Source organism: Neofelis nebulosa, chromosome X (assembly GCF_028018385.1).
Source record: "Neofelis nebulosa isolate mNeoNeb1 chromosome X, mNeoNeb1.pri, whole genome shotgun sequence".
Classification (NCBI taxonomy): Eukaryota; Metazoa; Chordata; class Mammalia; order Carnivora; family Felidae; genus Neofelis; species Neofelis nebulosa.
In genome coordinates this window covers 63971507-63990693 of record NC_080800.1, presented here as the reverse complement: position 1 = coordinate 63990693, position 19187 = coordinate 63971507, and the positions used below count along the sequence as shown (strand labels likewise).

At 44.9% G+C, this 19187-nt stretch overlaps 1 protein-coding gene across 1 annotated transcript; it reads right to left on the bottom strand.

Moving 5' to 3' along the window:
• Positions 1-2624: 2624 nt before the first annotated feature.
• FGF16 (fibroblast growth factor 16) lies at positions 2625-11379 on the bottom strand. The gene is made up of 3 exons (XM_058713569.1): positions 11070-11379; positions 4908-5011; positions 2625-3571 (listed from the first exon to the last, which is right to left on the bottom strand). The coding sequence occupies exons 1-3, from the start codon at positions 11341-11343 to the stop codon at positions 3326-3328; spliced, it is 624 nt and encodes a 207-aa protein (XP_058569552.1). The 5' UTR covers positions 11344-11379; the 3' UTR covers positions 2625-3325.
• Positions 11380-19187: the final 7808 nt, after the last annotated feature.

Sequence of the window (19187 nt, the reverse complement as noted above, 5' to 3'; positions counted from 1 at the left end):
TTGTGTCTGGGCATGGTGAGTTCGGTCTCTGCTTGCCTTTTAAGCGTAACATTCAGCTTGGACAGTGAGGGTGAAAACAGAGATGTGTAGGGAGGCGAAGGAGATCTGGTTGCTATCAAGAATGTTGTAGGGGCTGGCCCTGGGTTGAGAGTTTTTCAGAACCACTGAGCTGTAAAGCTATCACAGGTCTTCCCTCTCCTCACTCCCACCTCCCTGTCACCAAACTTGAAGCTATCTCTTAGAGGATAGGAGTCAAAATTTTCATACATAAAATCCACATCTTTGAAATAAAAAACACAAAGCATCTATCATGGTTTTCACACAGGGTCACAGGGGCCACCTATTCTTTCAACCAATCATGTGTCTATTGAAACAAACATTTCCTGTTTGTTTTGTTCCAGTAATACCCTAAACCCTGGGAGGGGATGCAAAGATAAATTAGAAATGGTCTCTGTGCATATTTTCATCCAACACCAAAGGTCCAGAGTTTACTACTCTAAAATTCTCTCAGGTTGGCACAAAAGAATTACTTTTGCACTTTAGGGATATGGTGCCATTCAGCTGTCAAACGATCTAGTAGTACTAGGTTATCTAGCTTACATTTCCATTTCCAGAATTTACCTTTCCCATCCTTTTGAAAATGAGAATAGCTGCCCATTGACATTTTCTGGCTATGTGCCCCATTCATTGTTACTCCTAAAGAGTGCCTCCCCTATGAATTCCTCCTGGGATCCTACACCATTCTTTTGGTCTTTTTCCCTGTAATTCCACCCAGAGGATAAAGGTAAGGCCTGACCCTAAGATTTGGAGTCTTTCCCTATTTCATTACAGTGGATTTTTCCTTGTAATCCTGCCCTGTAGTACTGTGCTTATGGCTTTGCCAGGCTCATGTCAAGTGTCTTACTAGAGTAATGATTGGCCCTACTCACAGGGAAGTGCCAGCTTCCTATTGGTTAAAATATATTTCATTTATCTCACAAGTCCTCAGAAATTGTGGCTGTGTATCAAAAGTTATAAGTAGCTGACTGTAGATAATATAGGTTAAGTTTTGGTTTAAAATAAAAATGTCATGCTCATTAAAAATGTGATAACGTCACACAGCTGATTTTTACCCTTATCCTAGAGACCTCTAGAGGTGGTGTCTCTTCCCTGCAGCTTAACACAGACATTGCCATCAGCCTCTTTGCCTCTCCAAGTTCTGTTGGTTTTTCACAGCTGGAGTTACCCCTTTCAGGAAACTCTCCCTACTCACCCTAGCCCTGTGAGATCTTCACCTAGGTGGATCCATTGGTGAGCATTCTAATCTGTGATCATGCATAATCATGCAACTTAGCACTTTTTATCACATAATCTTATTTGCTGTCTCATGTATATATTCTCATATGTGTGATTTCTCTGTTGGTTACTTAGATTTGGATGAGCTTTTAGACTTTAAGTGAGCTGCTAAGTTATTTGCTGCTACCCCACAGTCAGAAAAAAAAAAACAGTGGATGCCTACATGATGTGATTGAGGAGAATCAAGGTACTAGCCTAAGCCCAAAACCTTTTCCCACCAGTCCTTCATGGGGCTTGAGTACGCAATGAGACATTTATTTTGTTTTATCCTGACACCATTTGGTTCGAAAATTCAAATAACCCTATGCTTCTACCTCGGTAAATATTAGTAAAGAGGCCAGGGATTTTAAACCATGATATATCAGGGGTTGCTCTAGAGAAGAGGGAGTTCCAAGGAATGCCATCTCCATTCGAACTAGAGCAACTCTACTTTTGTTTTATGGACTAAAGTTATCCTAAAACTTTATTTATAAGCCATTCAGTTTCAGAAAGAATTCTTTTTGAAAACCATTCCTTTAGGGCACTGGGTTTCAAAATTTATCCGGCACAGGGATCCTCTGGAAGGCTTGTTAACATGCAGATTGCTAGGCCCCACATCCCAGAGTTTCTGACTTGGTAGATCTAGGGTAGTTCTTGATAATTTACATTTCTAACAGGTTCGCAGCTGCTGCTACTGGTCAAGAGACCATATACTCTGAGAACTACCTCTTTAGGGAAGTGTGTTAACAGCTTCTCAGAATGCTCTAGAAGCACTGGCAGGGGATGGGGGGTGGATTGGAGAGGAAGTGGGAGAACACTTCCAGAAGGGAAGTTGGTTAAAAAAAAAATAGGTGTCCTTACTGATTGTTGTTTATTTGTAATCACTTCTTCTTCATATCTAAAGTAAGAAGCCACCAATTAGGGTTTCTGACCTTCAGGCATTGAGGCCTAACCAAATCCCAAAAGAGTGTTTATCTACACCTTGTCTTAAGCACAAATAGGAGCTTCTGTAAGAGCTATTGGTCCAGGCCTTCCTGAAGCTTTGATGCATCACTAAGTTTAAACTCATAGAACCTGAAAGGACTTCAGATAAGGCCCCTAAATAATGCTAGCATTGTTGGTGATAAGTCTTCTAGGCTAGGCAGCATAATGCTGACATCAGGAGATTCTAATAAGTTGGAGAGAAAGAAGGTAACCAACCTTCTAATCCCACTAAATGTATAACCAACCTTCTCATCCCACTAAATGTATAACTCAGTAGAATTAGACAATGGTTACAATATAAAATTTTATTGCCAATAAAAGCCTTTAATAACTCATTTATCCTGTTTCAGTAGGACCTTATTCTTTCTGATGAAAATCCAGTCATAGCATCTCTCATTAAAAATAAAATTATTTTGAAATAAATAAATATATAAAATAAATAGCATGTACATTTCATAAATAGTTTGTCCTTATGCACAGTATCCATGCTTACATTTTAATATCATTTTCTCACAATCTACCCCATCTCCTAGTTCCAATGGCAGGAAACCTGCATGTCGGGACAGATGATAAATCTCCATAGCAAGTGCAGGGATGACCTGCAACAGGGCCATAGCCCCAAGGATTTTAATGAGACTTTCCTAAAGCTCTGTATGTAGCATCTATGACAGATTCCTTGGTCTTTCATTTACCCATTGTCAAAGTATTTGGGTGGATTGTGGGGCAAGATACCCCTGGCCCATGGCAGGGGCCCCCATTCTTTCTCGTGCCACCTTGGGGGAAAGAACATGAGTAAAGAAATAAGTATATACAAGATTCCCTGTAGCCCACCCATCCTCCCACATCCCTCTCCCAAATAACCCAACTTTGATATACACTTTGAACAAGGGAACAGCTGGGTTGAGTTGAACATTAAGTGCTTCTCTGTTATCTAAATTTATAGGAAAGAAGACTGAAAAGCTATGAGTATAGTGCTTGCAGAGACAACTGTGGCCCTAGGGGTCACAGAGGTCACACTAGGGGTCCATTACCTATAGCAGAAGAGGTCTCTGGACATGGAAGGCAACTTAGAAGGATCTACTGGCCTGGGCAAAAAATGAGTGAATTTCTGGTGTCGTTTAGTCCTGTATCCCTCCCGGGGTGAGCCGTCTTTATTCAAGGCCACATAATACTGTCTCTCCGAGTCCAAGTGTTTGTACAAGGTTGAAGCATAGGTGTTGTACCAATTTTCTTCAAACTGTTCCCGGAAAACACATTCACGTGTGAGTTTTTTCTGTGAGGGTGAGAAAATAAAGCAGAGCCTATTATATGACTCTTTTTCCCGTCCCGGCTTGCTGAAATATCAATAGCATATTGACATTAGAAAATTTCAGTCCTATCTCCCAGTATTCCTGAGGCATCTTCTTTCCAAATAGCACAAAACAGTCCTGTCCTTATTGCCTTCATCTTCTTTCATGAACCACACTGAAATGTTTAAGGAGAGATCTTTCCTAAAGGCAGGAGACCAAAGGAGATGGTCTCACTGGGCTCTTTGAGCCTGAGAATTTCTGCTATGGCCTTCCAATGCTCTTCTGGCACCCTAATTTTCTACCTACTTAGGGCAAATAATGTCAAATCCATTGATATTACAGACAACCATGTCAACTAGCAGGCAAAGGCCTTGGATCTATATAAAGCTCCATGAGAGGAGAGTTGTGATCTCTCCTAATGAAGGGCCTCAGGGCTGTCAGTTGAAAAGCTCAGAAAAGATCTCCTTGAAAAGTTCCTCCAATCTGGCTACTTCAAGCTAGCAGCTCCTGAGGCAGGTCTCTTGCCTCTGCCCCTTCTCACACTTGATCCAGCTGGCATACTACTTGCTGTGGTTGCCGATACCAAGTGCTGGGGACAGGCCTATCTCTTAGGTGTCAGGGAAAAATGTACTCTGATTTCATGGGGTGTAGGCAGCCAGAAAGTGTGCTATGTGGCTCAAAAGCCAAACCCTGAAAGGGTTAAGGTCAGCAAAGTCACTCACCATTCCCCAGCTCTGGGCTAGCTTCCAGAATGGAGAACATGTACTGCAGCCAACCCAGTCCTAGCTGGGGACTTAAGCCTGTCACCAGACTCTGGAACCCTCACTTTTCATTTGTTTGTTTCATTTGGCCTCTGGAATTAAGCTGAAGCAGTTTGGAAATCAGGGACTGTGTTTTTAATCTCAGAATCTCAATCTGAAGGGCAGCTCTTCCACTGCCTATTTTTGTGCCAGCTAGTCTGCTACTCCTCTAGGCACCCATTAAAATTCAGAGGTGCTCCTCAGGGGAGTAAATGGCCCAAACCCTTACCATCTGTTGACAAACCAGCACAGCTTACTATTATCATCAGACTAGCTGGCTGTCTAATGGAAAAGGTGAAAGCAAATGTACCACAGAAAAGCTTAAGTTTTGATGGGAACTGAATGAGTGAAAGTGTTATATAGCAAGCTCCCAGGCATCCAAGAAGCAACTAGAAGACACTAATCCTTCACAGTTGACAGAAGTATTTCAAGTGCTAGATAAATGTTTTTATAGGTTTGCCTTACATAGTCCAAACACTGGTGGTAATAGCCTCTGATGAAAAGAAAACCTTAAACTTACCGACCCATATAGTTCTCCTCGCTCGTTCATTCCTAAGTATAGGCCAGAATCCACTCCCCGGATGCTGATCAACCCCACAGCCAGGCTGATGAACTCTAGGATTCCTAGAGCAAAAAAGTGAATGCCATTTCCATTACTGACATCAAGCCAAGAGGAAGCTATTCAGGTGACATGAGCTACCAGTCATCTATACCCAACTCCCTATGACACCATCTTGTGCAGCAACAATGGAAACTCAGAAAAGATACTGAGTCTCTCTAGGCCTCAGTTTTTCCATCTGTAAGGTGGGTGGAACAACCTCTTACTCAACACTCTTAGACATATTATGAAGAAGAGACCATGTGAAGGCTTTGGCTACAAAAGCTTCATAATTACAAGGTACTATTGCTGTTAAATACCAACAGTTCAAGAAATGGGAGGGTACTTTATTAATGGAAGAATGTGGCTAGATTTCTGTATGTTTCCAAAGTCACTTCCCTCCTCCCTAGAGCACACAGCATTACCTTGTTGTCCTCTAGGCTGAATTCATTTTGCACCCTCTTAGCTCCCATGTCCTTAAAGCCACATGAGGCTGTCAACTGCCGGTACTTGACTCTAACAAAGGCCACACAGGCCACTCACTAAGTCTGTTCTTCTTACCTACGGCAGAAGGCAAAATATGGCCTGGTGAGAGCCTTCTCCTATAAAATTCTTTTAGCCAGGGCAGCCCCAGGCTGATAAGCCTGTCATTTTATCCTTCTCTCTTTAGAATTTTAACTTTACCCATGGCCAAGAGTTGGCAGGTAGTACTGGACTTAATACTGATTTGAGATGTTGCAACTTTAAGGGGAAAGTTTGGAAGACATTCAGAAACATCCCTCTAGCTGACAAGGTTAGAGGTGAGGATTTGAAAATGTTTTCATTTACTCAGCAGCAGTAGGAAGAAAAAAGAAATCAACTTCTAAGAGGGAAAATGGACCCAGAACTGAAATCCTGGTGATGCTGAAGTCTTTACAATTTTGTCCTAAGGTAGCACAATCTGTTGTTCCATGGATACAAACACAATGGTCAAGTAGATTCCTCTTTGATGTTTCTGTCTCTAACCGTGTTTTTCAAAGTACAGACCAAGACTTTATATGATTGACTCGCAGAGGCATCCAAAGGTATGAAATGAGCTCATATCTGGCTGTTTTTCTTATCCAAAAATGCAATTCTTAAGGGTAACAATATTCTATGTAATCTACATAGGGAGTATCATTTGTAAATCAGATTCAAGACTCCAGTGGGAAGTCTCTTGAAAAGCCCCAGTGATTTGGACTGCCAGATAGGTGTGCAGCTGTTGCAGCTTTAGGGCACATGTTTCCATGGCCCACTTGGATCTATTTGAAGAATGCAAAAGGTTCTGCTGCCATTGTATAGAACACTCAGAGTGTAGGCTTTGGCCACCAAAAGAGAGAGAGAGAGAGGGAGGGAGGAGAGAGAATCTTAAGCAGGCTCCACACTCAGCATGGAGCCTGACATGGGGCTCCATCCCACAACCCTGGGATCATGACCTGGGCCAAAATCAAGAGTCAGATGCTCAACCAACTGAGCCACCCAGGTGCCCTAACATTGAAATCTTTTACATTTTATTGTCAATCAGGTTGTTACTAACACTTATAAGTACAAGAAAGGAGTTTTGGGAAAACACATTGACACAAGATGGCAGGAGGAGAAGGGCAAATAGCTGGTGTCAAGTGGGGGTTAAGGAGGAAGTGATTTAATGGATCAAAACCTTTAGCTGCATTGCACAAGTGTCTGATTTTGGTTCTGCCTTGTATAACGTTTTAATAAATGACTTGTAAGAGGACATAGGGAAACTGCTTACTCTACTTCCAAAAGATGTACAGCTGAGAAGGTGACACAATCAAAATCTGAAGAGATTTCAAGAGGATGGAAAAATGTACTGACTCCACAAAATAAGCTTTAATTAGAATAAATGTAAAGTCCTGCACTTTGGTCCCCAAACTGATTACTCAAGATGTTTTTTGTTTGGGGTTTTGTTGGGGGATGGTGAGCCACAAGTGCAGACAGTTGAATTAATCACACTCCTTGCTTTATTGCCTGTTATCATAATTGGTCTGGACCAGGGCTTTTTATTTATCTATTTCTTTTTATTTCCATACTCTTTCCACCCCCCTCTGTACTTCAGGCAATCATGTATATTTTATTGAAAAAATGTTATATTCTTTTGTGTTTCTATGCATTTTCATTAAATACAAGTCAGTCCACCATTGGAATGGGGAGATGTGGCTTAGCAAAACATACACAACAAAGGTTAAGGGATTTGGACAAGATAAGATCAGTATGCGTGATTCATGATAATGTAAAACTAATATGCATTAGTTCATAATAATGTAAAAAGCTAATGTAAAACTAGTCATGTAAAAATTAAAATTTATCAAAAAGCTAATGTGAAAAAAAAGCTAGTGTGATCTAAGATTGCACTGATAGAGGTCTAGTAATGGCATAAGGGAGGAGACAGCCCCCTCTCTGTTCTGCCTTAGACCACACTGAGTGTACTGTTTTTAGTTCTACTGTGTTTACAGAGGTCTATGGAAAAACAGGAGTGTGTTCAAAGGAGAATGGCCAGTATGGCAAGGAAAAAAGAAACCAGGTCATGATTCAGTTCTGTGTGCTAAACTTTGAGTGATACCAACCTGCTGGAGGCTTCAGTTATTTGCTTTGCTTAGACAGATTACTTCTGAGCTTCAAGTCTTAGTTCCCTCATTCTCTAAGTATCTCATGTTTCTGATCACCCTGAGCTCACTAAGTAGCAGAGGGCAACTTGTGATCTCATTGTCCAAGACCTGGTCTGAGAACAAATCATGAAACCCAAGAGGTGTGGCCATTTGAGTCACCACAGTTTTTCTCCAACTCTCTGTTAACCCTGATGCCAAAGGACAGATCATACAGGAAGTCACTTGGGTTGTGTCCAGTAACAGGGGTCTCCAACAGCTGGAATCATCCCTGCCCAGCTGTCTTTGGGCATCATTTTCATTGCCAATTTTCCTATTAGCTGGATTCAAACTATGGGAACCCAGTAGCACATGATGATGGAACAGATATTCCTAAACCTCCTGAATCTCAGCCAGCATGAAGGGAGAGAGAAAACAAGCCATTTTCACATTTCCCCAGTTACAGTTGGAGAGGGGAGTTAACAGCAAAGTGTTGAGGCAAAGTGTTAAGTAGGCTATGTTTGTCCTCAGCACTCTCACCCCCTTCAAGGTCCAGGACCTCCCTCTACTCTGCCTCATCTTGACCTGTCCATCTCAGCCTCTGGCCTTTGATTGACAATTTACAGGCTCTTCTTACATCTTTCCCCCCATGGTCTCAGTTAAAACAGATCTGCCCTGAGCTCCACTGCTTCAGAACCTAGCTAGATGGTTGGCTAACATGTCATTGAATCTGGTTACATGACTTGCCTGGCTCCCTCAGCCATCCTTTCAGACCTTCAGGGCCAAGACGGTGCTGCTTTGGCATCTTGACAAATAAGAACCAGATTGCTCAAAAACTGAACCAGCTGCATTAGCCTGCTTCATCATACCTGGTGTGAGGCCTCTCCTCCAGTTTATCTCCCAAGCTCTGCCAGTCCACAGGTGCCCCTCAGGAATGTCAGTATCCCTGTGAACCTCATGAATGCCACCAGCCAAGTGGAGATTGAAATACTCCTGACTACTGATTGCAGAATGGAGTAGGGGAGGGGGAGGATAGGCTATGCCAACAGGTTATTATTTGGAGTCGTGGCTGCTCTTGGGCTCAGCCTGACTCATTCTGAACACATGGATTCCAGGGTAATCCTTGGGGGCCCTGCTCTCAAATTACAACAAATAGCTATTTACTTTACATGGCCTTTGGAGACTACCTCCTCCCCCCAAGCAGAAATCTATAATATTTTATATCTTATGTCTGGCCTACTTTACCCTGCTGGAATGTTGACTGCCAAAGCACTTATGGAATGTTAAAGTTTCGATTTATTGAATACCCTGGCTGATTAACTCAAATGTGGAGGGAGGAAACTTAGCAAACTCAAACGCCACCTCTTTCTTTGCCAAAAGCTAAACCAAGAAAGAATAAATGTGTGTTTGAAAGTTGGCAGCGGAGGTTACAAAGAGACAGCTTTGACTAGTTATCATTTCCTTTACAGGAAATACATGGAACTGCCAGGAAGCCAGGGAAGGAGGAAAGGGAAAAGGTGGTGCAGAGGTGGTCTCAGGCAGTGTTATTTTAAAAGGCAAAACCAAAAATGAAGCAGTCAGTTAAGCAGCAATGAAAACATCCCTTCCTCCTGCCAGTTTTATTTCCTTTGATTTCTCCTGAAACTTACCCTTAGCAGGCCTGAGAGATGAAAAGAAATCAAGATGTGTCCTTAGGGAGGTAATTAAAGACCACTTATCCTAAGAGCCTATTACTAATTTATGTTGACCTTGTAGGTTATTTGGCTCAGCTTAGGCACAAAGTCAGACAAACACTAGCTGCTGGAAGCCAAGGTCACAGTTTCTCCACCTCTGCTGCCCCCCACCCTACATTTCTCCATCATTTCATGATTCCTCTTTTTATATATCAGGAATGGACTACCCCAATGTCTTTAGGCCATTTCTGGGAGACTTTGGGAGGTTCTGAGCCCAGGGTGGGAGTCCCATTCCTTCCGAAGAGGAACAAAAGGGAACTGCAAAGTCACAAGTGATGGAAGGGAAAGGAGCCAAGTTAATACTCCCTCTTCCCTGACTCCACATTATCACCCTTTTGAGGACCTGCTGCAAGTTTATACAGGCACCTGCACCCCTCCATTACTCCCACCCCACACACAACCCACTGTACTCCAGCTCTGTGAGTGTTTTTTTTTTCCCCAAGATGACATAGATCTCATTAGGGTTCCTGCTTGCTCTCAGCAAGGAAGATCAGCCCCAACCCTAAGTTGTTTGCTAGACTTGGCCTTGCCCAGAAACTAGCCTCTGTGCTTCCCCCCTCTCTTACTGTGTACTCCAGATGCAACTCTAGCAAGGCAGGGGAAAAAGAAGATGGGGAGGTTTGGGGGGAACGGGGGAAGGTGGGATAAGCAAGGGAACAGGTATCATGCCTGAGGGTAGGCAAAGCCTCTTCCTACTGGCTTAGGGATAGAAGATGTCCTTGGGCCATAGGGTCCATAGGGCATTGGGGGATGGGGTTACCAAGTAAAGGTAGCTGTCACAGTACCTGAATTATGGTTTAACAGAGAATAGGAAATTGAAAATAAAAATGGCCAAATTACTGAGAAATGAACACATTTGTTTTGAAACCTAATGATCTCCATCCCACATGAAGGTTTATACTAATTATGTTTTGTATGTCAGACAGGCTCTTTAAACAATCTGCCAAGTGTTGGGCAGAGAAAATCCTGGATGGAGGTTGTACATTTCCTGTCCTGGGCCCAGGAGACACCTGTTTCTGGGGCTGGGAGTGGGCCCAGGAGTGGGCCCCGGACCATTTCCTCCCTGTGAGGCAAGGAGTCCAGAGGTATATCTAGGCAATAGCTGACCTAGGGCTGTGCCCTACGCAGTGGACAGCGGGAGGATTTCCCAGTTTCTCCAACACCCAGCTCATGCCTTGCTACCGGGATTGACCTCCACCCCAGGCAGAGCAAGCCAGAGGCAGACAGGTGCCACGGCTGCGGATCCCCCTGTCAGCTAAAAGCCACTCCGGCACGGACCGCCCACCCACCACATCGATAGCCCACGAAGGCTTCTGCTCCGGACAACCCTGCTGCTCTCAAGGCTCGACCCCGCGCTACAGCCATGGTCCCTGGTCTCCTCAGCTGGTGCTTCTACCCTCCTCCAGCTCCACCTGCTTTCATCCTAAGCGCAGCGTCGTCAGAATGATCCCCTCGCTATGGGGGAGGGAAGAAGGGTGGAGTGGGGAAAAGAGAGGCCGCACCTCAAGGCGCCCCCGCCTCCTCCCTGGAGCGTCTGAGGGTGCCAGGAGCCCTGACGCCAAGTTTGCACCATTCGATCCTGCCTGCCCCGCGTCCCTGGCGGTGTCCCGCCTCGACGGGCCCGGACGGCACAGGCTTGGGGGCGGCCCGCGGATCCCAAGCCGGAGCCCAGAGCCATCGGTTCCCCAGAGAACCGTCCGCTCGCTTCCCGTCCCTCCCGGCCGCGTCCTCACCGAAACGGCTGTGGTCGTGGCGGGTGCCATGCACAGTGCCGTTGGGGAAGATCTCCAAGTGGAAGCCGGTGCGGCAGTACAGCTGGCGGCGCCGCAGGATCCCCTTCAGGTGGGCGAAGTCTGTGGGCGAGCCGCGCTGCAGCTTCCCCTCGATCTGGCCTAGGCGCTCGTTCAGGAAACCCGGGGAGTCAGCTAAGGGCACGTTCCCCAGAGACGAAGAGAAGCCGTGCAGGTCCCAGTCCAAGGAGGCGAAGACTCCCCCCACCTCCGCCATGGCTGGGTGCGCGGGGCCGAGCTGGGGCCGCGGGGCGCGAACTACCTCTCCCCTCAGCGAGCGCTGGCGACTCGGAGGCGCTCGTTCGCTCCCTCGCTCGCTCCGCGCTCTGCCTAGCTGCAGTGGACGTCTGTTCGCGTCCAAGGAACTTCTCAGCGGCGGGGCAACGAGCTCCTGACCTTTCTCTCAGTCAAAGTGGCGCTTCCCCTACGCATCCATCTCCCTAGGCCTCTCATAGCTGGCTTCGTCGAGCTATCAGATGCAAACGGCACTTTATATACATACCCACTCCCCTTACATTGACATATTGGATATTTAAATACAAGCCACACCTCACTGGCATCCCCTCGGAGATTGGTGTGTGGGTTTTTTTCCCCCCTTGTATCCTTTTGGCTCTTTTGGAAGGGAGGGGGTGAGGGAGGAGAGAGCAAGCGAGCTTCACTCCCTCTTTTATTATGAAAAAAAAATGGCAGGAAAAAGCTACACATTGCAGTGAGGCATAACTGTTTTTGGCAGGTTTTTCTGAAACTGCTGATGAAATAACGGAGCCCAGTGCGTGGAGGCTGTTGGCGCCCACGGCCACTCAGGCCTGTGGCGTGGAGGTCTGTCAGCTGCGCGTGGGCAGTTCCCACCTCCCACGCCTCCTCTGGCGTCTCGCCTTTGGAAAGTGGCTTGAGACCCGGGCTGGGGGTTCACGCGTTCCTGACCCCTTCTTGTTCCTGGCTGGTCGAAAACTGCAGAAGGGGCGCCTGGCCTGGGACAGGAGCTCCCTGGTTTCTTTGTTCTGTTGCCCATCCCCAGTCCCACTCCCCACCTGTAGGTCGGCGGGAGCCGAGGAAGTGAAAAACACGAAGGCGAGTGAAGTTGGGGATAGTAGCGGTCCCTGCGAGCACCAAGCCGGAGTCTTTAAGGGGTCTGGGAGGAGCTGGAAACCTCACGGAGGAAAGAAGACATTTTTTTTTTTTAAAGGGACGTTTACAGCTTAGGAAAAGTAGGAGGGAGTAAGAAAGAGAAAGTGATCTTTTTGAAAAATGATCTGCACTGGCTTTCTGGGCGCTCTTTTACAAGACTCCCGAGAGCAAACCCGATGAGAGGCCATTGGAAGCCTGGTGGGGGCTTTCCCCTACCTCTTTTCTTGTTGGAAACAGGTGTTTCCTTGCTCTGCGCCGTGCCCTGCTTGGAGATACTCTATCAGGAAGAGCGATGGTTGGAGCAGGAACTGGCGGCAGTTCGGGGCAACCGGCAGCATCGGGAAGACCTGGGGAGCAGGTGCCCAGCCTGTCCAGCGTCCCCGCGCCCCTGCCCCACACCTGAACCCTGGGACCCCTCTCTGGCCCTGGCGCTCGGCGTTCTGTTCGACTATTAAACTGCATTGTTGCTTGCAGTTTGCACCCTCAGCGGGCTCTGGCTGCCTTCCCAGTCTCCCGCAGGGGACTTCCACTGCACCTCCGCCTTTGCAGCGCCTCCTCCTGGAGAACCCGTGTCTCATGACCAGTTCGAACTCTGTCCCTGAGAGAAAACCGATTCCGTTCAATTCAGTTAGTGAAATTTGATTCCTGATCCTGGGCTCCCACGTGCACCTCATATTCACTGTCTGGAACTGTAGCAGTTCTTGGTTTGGAACATCGTGGCTTGGTTCTGGTGTGCCCCCTTAGCTCAGACAGAACCTCCTGAGCCAAGCACAAGGTATGGCACATAGTAGGTGCTCAGAAATTATCTTATGTGCTCCCAGTAGTAAGGCGCACAGATGAAAACAATCTTCCTGTTGTAGGGGACACAGAAATGCAAAAGATGGTGTCCCTATTGGAGTATTTATGGGTGAAATGACAGGCTATCTGGGATTTTCTTTAATCCAGAGTGAGAAGGCAGAAGGAGTGGAGGCATAGATGCAATAATTGTTGAAGCTGGGTGATGGGTACATGGGTGTTCATTATAAATTTCCTCTACTTTATATATAAACACACACGTGAAATATTTCATAATAAAAATATCTTTAAAGGGAGACTGACATAAAACAAAGAAATCATTCCTTCCTTCTTCATTCTTCCCTTTGAAGAGTTTGTGGATTTAGTAAGAAGGTAGGGTGGAGGGGCAGAGGTTAAGACAAGTATATAAATGACTAGAATACAAAGTAGTGTAAGGTACAGTGCTGTATAAACTCAGAAAGCAGAAAGAAGACTGATCTCGGGGATTTAGGACTGGATTCTGGGCCAAAGTGTGGCCTTCATAATGGATGGGCCCTGAAAGGAAGATGGGAAGGATTTTGCAAATTCAGATGGGCCACTTCCAAGAAGGGGAAAGGAGTAACAAAGCAAGTGGGACAATTTAAATGACAAAGACTAATTCTTGGGAGCTTTAGTGAATGTCACATGAAACAATATAGGTGAAACTGCTTTGTGCAGTATGTGATTGTAAAGGATTTAGATGTCTCCATGATAATATAAATCACACATTGACAGTGGTGAAAGGCCATTTCCTCAACAATCACTTCAGAGAATTTCTGCATTTGTTGTCCCCCAAAATTCCCAAAGTCACCAACCACAGTTGCAGATCTGGAGTCCTACCTGATGGAAGATCAGGGATATAGGCATTCTATTGCCCTTCTGGGGCTTTTCTGAGATTAAGCTGACTGATGATTCTATTTTAAATGTTTCCATGAAGAGACCTGACTGACAGCACTTTTATGAAAGTTATTTAATTTTCACAACCTTGTGGAGTAGGAGGTGTCAAATCCCCATTTTAGAGGTGAGGTTAGGTGACTAGCACAGAATCATATAGCTAATAAGCAAAATCATAATTTGATTTCAGATCCACTGGGGACAAATTACTCTCAATTTATGGGTCTTGGGATTATGCAAAGATCAGTGTATTGAGGACAGTGAGATTTCAGAATATTTTGGTTTATAGAAAATCCTCAAGAGGACACAACCTCTGGCCAGGGTTGTGCTGGATATGTGAGATAAAAGGAAAATGTACATAAGAAAAGAAGCAACCCTCACTGAGTTCAGGACAACACTTTTATTTATTTTTATTTATTATTATTATTTTTTAATGTTTATTTATTTTTGAGACAGAGGGAGACAGAGCGCAAGTGGGTGAGGGGCAGAGAGAGAGGGAGACACAGAATCTGAAACAGGCTCCAGGCTCTGAGCTGCCAGCACAGAGCCCGATGCGGGACTTGAACCCATGAACCATGAGATCATGACTGTTAGGATGTCCCTGGAACCACAGTGGAGGGGACAGCCATCTTGCCAGCGCAACCCAACGGAAAGCCCCGAGCAGCTCACCAGAACGAATTGAAGGTCAACCAATCACCAAGCGACAGCAGACCTGGCGCAAAAAAAGCCCACCCGGACCTAAACCCTGAACCGCTGCAGCTTAAAAACCCCACCCCACCACACCAGGGTGCGACTTCCCTGACTCCTCTCTCTCTCTTCCTGAGTCACGGAACCTCATCCGAGACCTTAGTTCCCAATAAAGCCTTTGACTGCTAAAATTTTTTAGCTTCTGACTCTTATCTTTACCCTGCCCTACGCCTGACCTTAACAATGACCTGAGCCAAAGTCAGACGCTCAACCAACAGAGCCATCTAGGTGCCCCAGGACAACACCTTTAAAGTGAGGTTAACTTCACAGTGGTATTGTGAGGATGAAATCACTGATGGAAAGTGTCCAGCATTCTGTCTGGCACATAGAAGACACTCAACACACCTGAGATTCCATCCTCCTTTTCTGATATCTCATATGGTTGATATGAAAAATAAAACAGCCTATGTGAAAAGGACATAGAAAAAGAAAACTCTAAGAAAAAAGAGCATTCTCACTCAGGCTATAAGTGACCAGACGCTGGGGGGCAGCCTGCTGGGATCTGTTCCTCAAGGAAGGAGATGGTGATGTTAATAATGCTAGTACTCACCTCCCACCTACCCCCACCCCCCAACCCCCCACACACACCCAGAAGGTAGGAAAGGGTGTCTGGAATTGTTGCTCAGCCCAGTTCTTAATTTTCCCTACAGCTTATAAATGTTTTCTCCTTTCTAATTTATTTTCCCTGAGAAGGGGCATGGGGAGGTGTATTGCCAGGCAAATCCTGCAGAGAGCATAGTTAATAACATCAATTGCTCCTATTTGCCGAGTACTTACCTTGGGTTACGCATTGCCCTGGGTGCTTTACATGCATTATCTCCCTAAGCTTTATCACAACTCTAAGAAATAGTTTTATTTCCATTTTACAGCCGAGGAAGCGGAGGCCCAAAGATATTCAATAATTAGTGCCAGAGGTTGGACTTAAACTGTTGATTTTAAGTTAGGACATAACCCTAACATTACACTGCCTCAATCTATTTACTTCAAAAAGAACTTAGGGGTGCCCAGGTGGCTCAGTTGGTTGAGCTTCTGGCTTCAGCTCAGGTCGTGATCTTGCGGTTCCTGAGTTCCAGCCCTGCGCGGGACTCTTGGATGTGATCAGGGAGCCTGCCTCAGATCCTCTGTCTTCTCTCTCTTCTCCCCCGCTCATTCTCTCTCTGTCTCTCTCTCTCACTCTCTCTTTCTCTCAAAAATAAACATTTAAAAAATTAAAAAAAAAACAAAAAGAACTTATATTGTTCCTTTGTCTTTTGGACAGCAGTACAGTGTGGCAGTTGCACCCTCATCTCTGATGTCAGACTGCCTGGGTTCAAATCCCAGCTTAAAGCCATTCTAGGAGTTGAAGCCTCAGTTTCTTCTTTTTGGCTGATGATGATGATGATGATAGTCATGACCTCATAGGGTTGCTGTGAGGTTTAAGTGAAATAATACACAGAATGTTCTTAAAACTGCCTGGCACATATTAAGTGGTCATTGTTATTAGTATTATTTACAACCTGCTTGGCCCCAGTCATATTTCCTCCCCAGGTTTCCTCAGGCCATGCTCATTTTTTCCTAAGGGAGAGATGAGAACACCGGCTGAGTAAACCAAAAGCAATCATTTCCAATCCTATTATTCTTTCTCTGTGATATTTGGCCAGTCTTGTTCTCTCTGGGCTTTAGAGGCCTGTCTCCGAAATGAGGTAACCGAACCGTCACCTCTCTGTGGGCAGGGAAGTAATGCGAGAGTGGTGGTCTGAGAAAAATAGGAAATTGCTGTTTTGTAAATTCCATATATTGAGCATTCTAAGTTCCTGGCATTATTTAAAAGTGCTTCGTATTTAAATCACATCACGCTACCACTAGATAGATACTATTATTATTCCATTTTTTAACAGAGGGCAAAACTGAGGGCTAGAAAAATTAAGTAACTTGCTCAAGGTCATACATATTATAGGAGCTGGGGCTGAAATTCAGACCCTGGAGAGTGGGTTCAGAGTCCATGCTGTTGATCACTACACTACTCTGAAAGTGTTGGGGCCTTGTTCAAAAGAGACAGTGTTACAGTGTGACCCAATCTCCTTTTAGACAAGGAAAACCCAGGCTAAAAGAGCAGTCTTTTTTCCCCTACATGATTTACAGCTGAGTTTGAGAAGTCTGCAAAAGTCAGACTGCATTCTGATTTCCCCACCCCAACTCTAGGGCCCAAAGAGTTCCAGCTCTTTGGCTGGAACAAGCCCCCATCTTACTTGTCTGGTCAGTCTCCTGCAGTAAGAGTCAAGTCTGAAGTCTCCTTTGTCTCTGCTGTTATTCTCCCATGGGTCTACCTGCAATGGGGAGGGGGTAATGAACCATTTATTCTGGCTGTCACTTGCCATTAGTTGGCAGGTGATGACATCTTTGTGAAATGATCTGTTAGTTCTTTGAGAGGAATGGGACACCGTGGAATGTGGCTCTAACCTTTGGCAACCTGGGTCACTTCTCAACCTTATGTGTGTGACGGTGAACGTGAGTATTAATGGTGGATGTGTAGGTTCAGAGCTCGGTGTTGGGAGAGAAGTGTGGTCAGAAACTATGATTGTATTGGTTTTCCCAACACAAATGCGTACTTAGATTTTTGTTTGTGACACTGTGCAGAAGAATTTGCGTATGTCTGTGTAACAATTTGCATTATCTGTTTAAGGTGTGAATAAGTGGATGAAAGTATGAGTCTATAGGCAGTTCCTGCTTATTTGCCCAAAGAATATATATGATGGTTGTGAAGCTAAGTTCATTTGAATACGAAGTCACTTCCTTTCTTTTTTTTTTTTTAACCTGAGATGATTATTTTAGTCCCACAACCTGATGAAAGATTTACCTTATGAGATAGGAAGCCAGTTGGGGGGCTTCCCTGAAGTCCCCATTTCCTTGCAGCCTTGCTGAGGTAGCCTTTTAGCATCTCTTTCTCACATAAAAGAAGGAAAAATGTATGGTCTCAAGATCAGCTCTTTGTTTCCTGGCTATGGCCTTCAATTAGCAGGACTGTCTCCTTGCTTTGCTTCCTCTCTCCCCAAAACTGGGAACTTTATTCTGCTTATGTGAGGGATTTAAATCTCATCAGTTACACTCTGATTTCTGGGAAATTCAGCATTATTTACTGTGTTTGAAGCTATAGAAAGAGACTAAAGTTTCTGGCCTGCTCTCAGAACTGCTGATGCCACAGGCTTCCCTAAGGATAGGTTGTATAACCCTTGGCAAAGAAAAAAAATGCTGAAGGGTACAAGGGGGCAGAAAAGAGTTAGAAAGGAGTAGTGAGAAGTGTAGTTCCCATTCAGTAGCTACTGGAGCAAGTCACTAGGAAAAAATGTACATTCTGATGGTGGTACATTGTGGTCCCAGCTCTTGCTGAACTTACTGTCTTGGGCTTTGGCCAAATTATTCCTCATCTGTGGACCTCAGTTTTCCTAATTGTGAAAAGAAGGACTAGATCAGTCTCCTCAAATTTTTATTTTTTAACTGAAGTAGCCCTAATGACAAAGGAGAGGGAAAATGAAATCCCCAGCATGGGTAGGGGAGAAGGGTGAATGGGATAACACAAAGCAGCCTACTTCAAGCTTGAAACATCCTTGAGGCCTCGTGTTTTATCCTAAAAATACATGCAAAGTTTGCATTTTCCTATATGATATTGCCATATTTATTTTAATATAGAAATATTTTGAACTTCTTACACTCTAGTAAAATTGACACTCTAAGGAAGAATGCCATATTTATCCTGTGGCTTTGTGGACCCCTTGACACACTGCCATGAACCCCTAGAAGTATACATACCCCAGTTTAAATGTTTGGGAGTAAATGATTAAGATTCCTTTAATCTCTGACACTCTGTAGTTCAATGACTTGGGAATACATGTGGTGTCTTTGGTAGCTGCTCCCCAGGATGCTGGGTTTTTTTTATGGCTGTGTCTGAGCACTCCATTTTCTAGCCAGTTATGCAAAAAATAATGGAAACCCCTGACTTTGTTTCTAGAAAGTATCTCCAGCATGTCTTTGCTGAGCCTCAATTACAGGCTCAGGCTTATGCTAAGTGTCCTGAGGGAGGTCAAGAAGGATACTTCTGGTATTATTGTGGAGCATAAACTAGCTTACATGAAGCAACAGAAGGTTAAGAGTTTGATGAATTAAATACTAAATTGTGTGGTATAGATTTTAAGTGCTGCAGAGGTTAAGAAGCCAAATACTGATGTGCTTCCTGGAAGAGGTAATAGGAGAGAGAGCAAAAGAGGGTTTTTTTTTTAAAGTTTATTTATTTATTTTTAGAGAGAAAGAGCACAAGCAGGGGAGGGGCAGAGGGAGAGGGAGACAGAGAAAATCCCAAGCAGGCTCCACATTGTGGAGCCTGATGTGGGGCTTGAACTCACAAACCATGAGCGGAAACCAAGAGTCCAATGCTTAACCAACAGGACTGTGGCATGCTTAGGCCTAGGTCAGAGGGTCATTGGCAGGCATGCTCAGCTGAAACAG

Excerpts from the sequence above, each read along its gene's own strand:
- FGF16 (XM_058713569.1), bottom strand. The coding sequence starts at position 11,343 with ATGGCGGAGGTGGGGGGAGTCTTCGCCTCCTTGGACTGGGACCTGCAC. Across the intron at positions 5,012-11,069 it reads CCACGACCACAGCCGTTTCG|GAATCCTAGAGTTCATCAGC; the intron begins GTGAGGACGCGG and ends TTTTTGCTCTAG. Across the intron at positions 3,572-4,907 it reads GAGGAGAACTATATGGGTCG|AAAAAACTCACACGTGAATG; the intron begins GTAAGTTTAAGG and ends TCACCCTCACAG.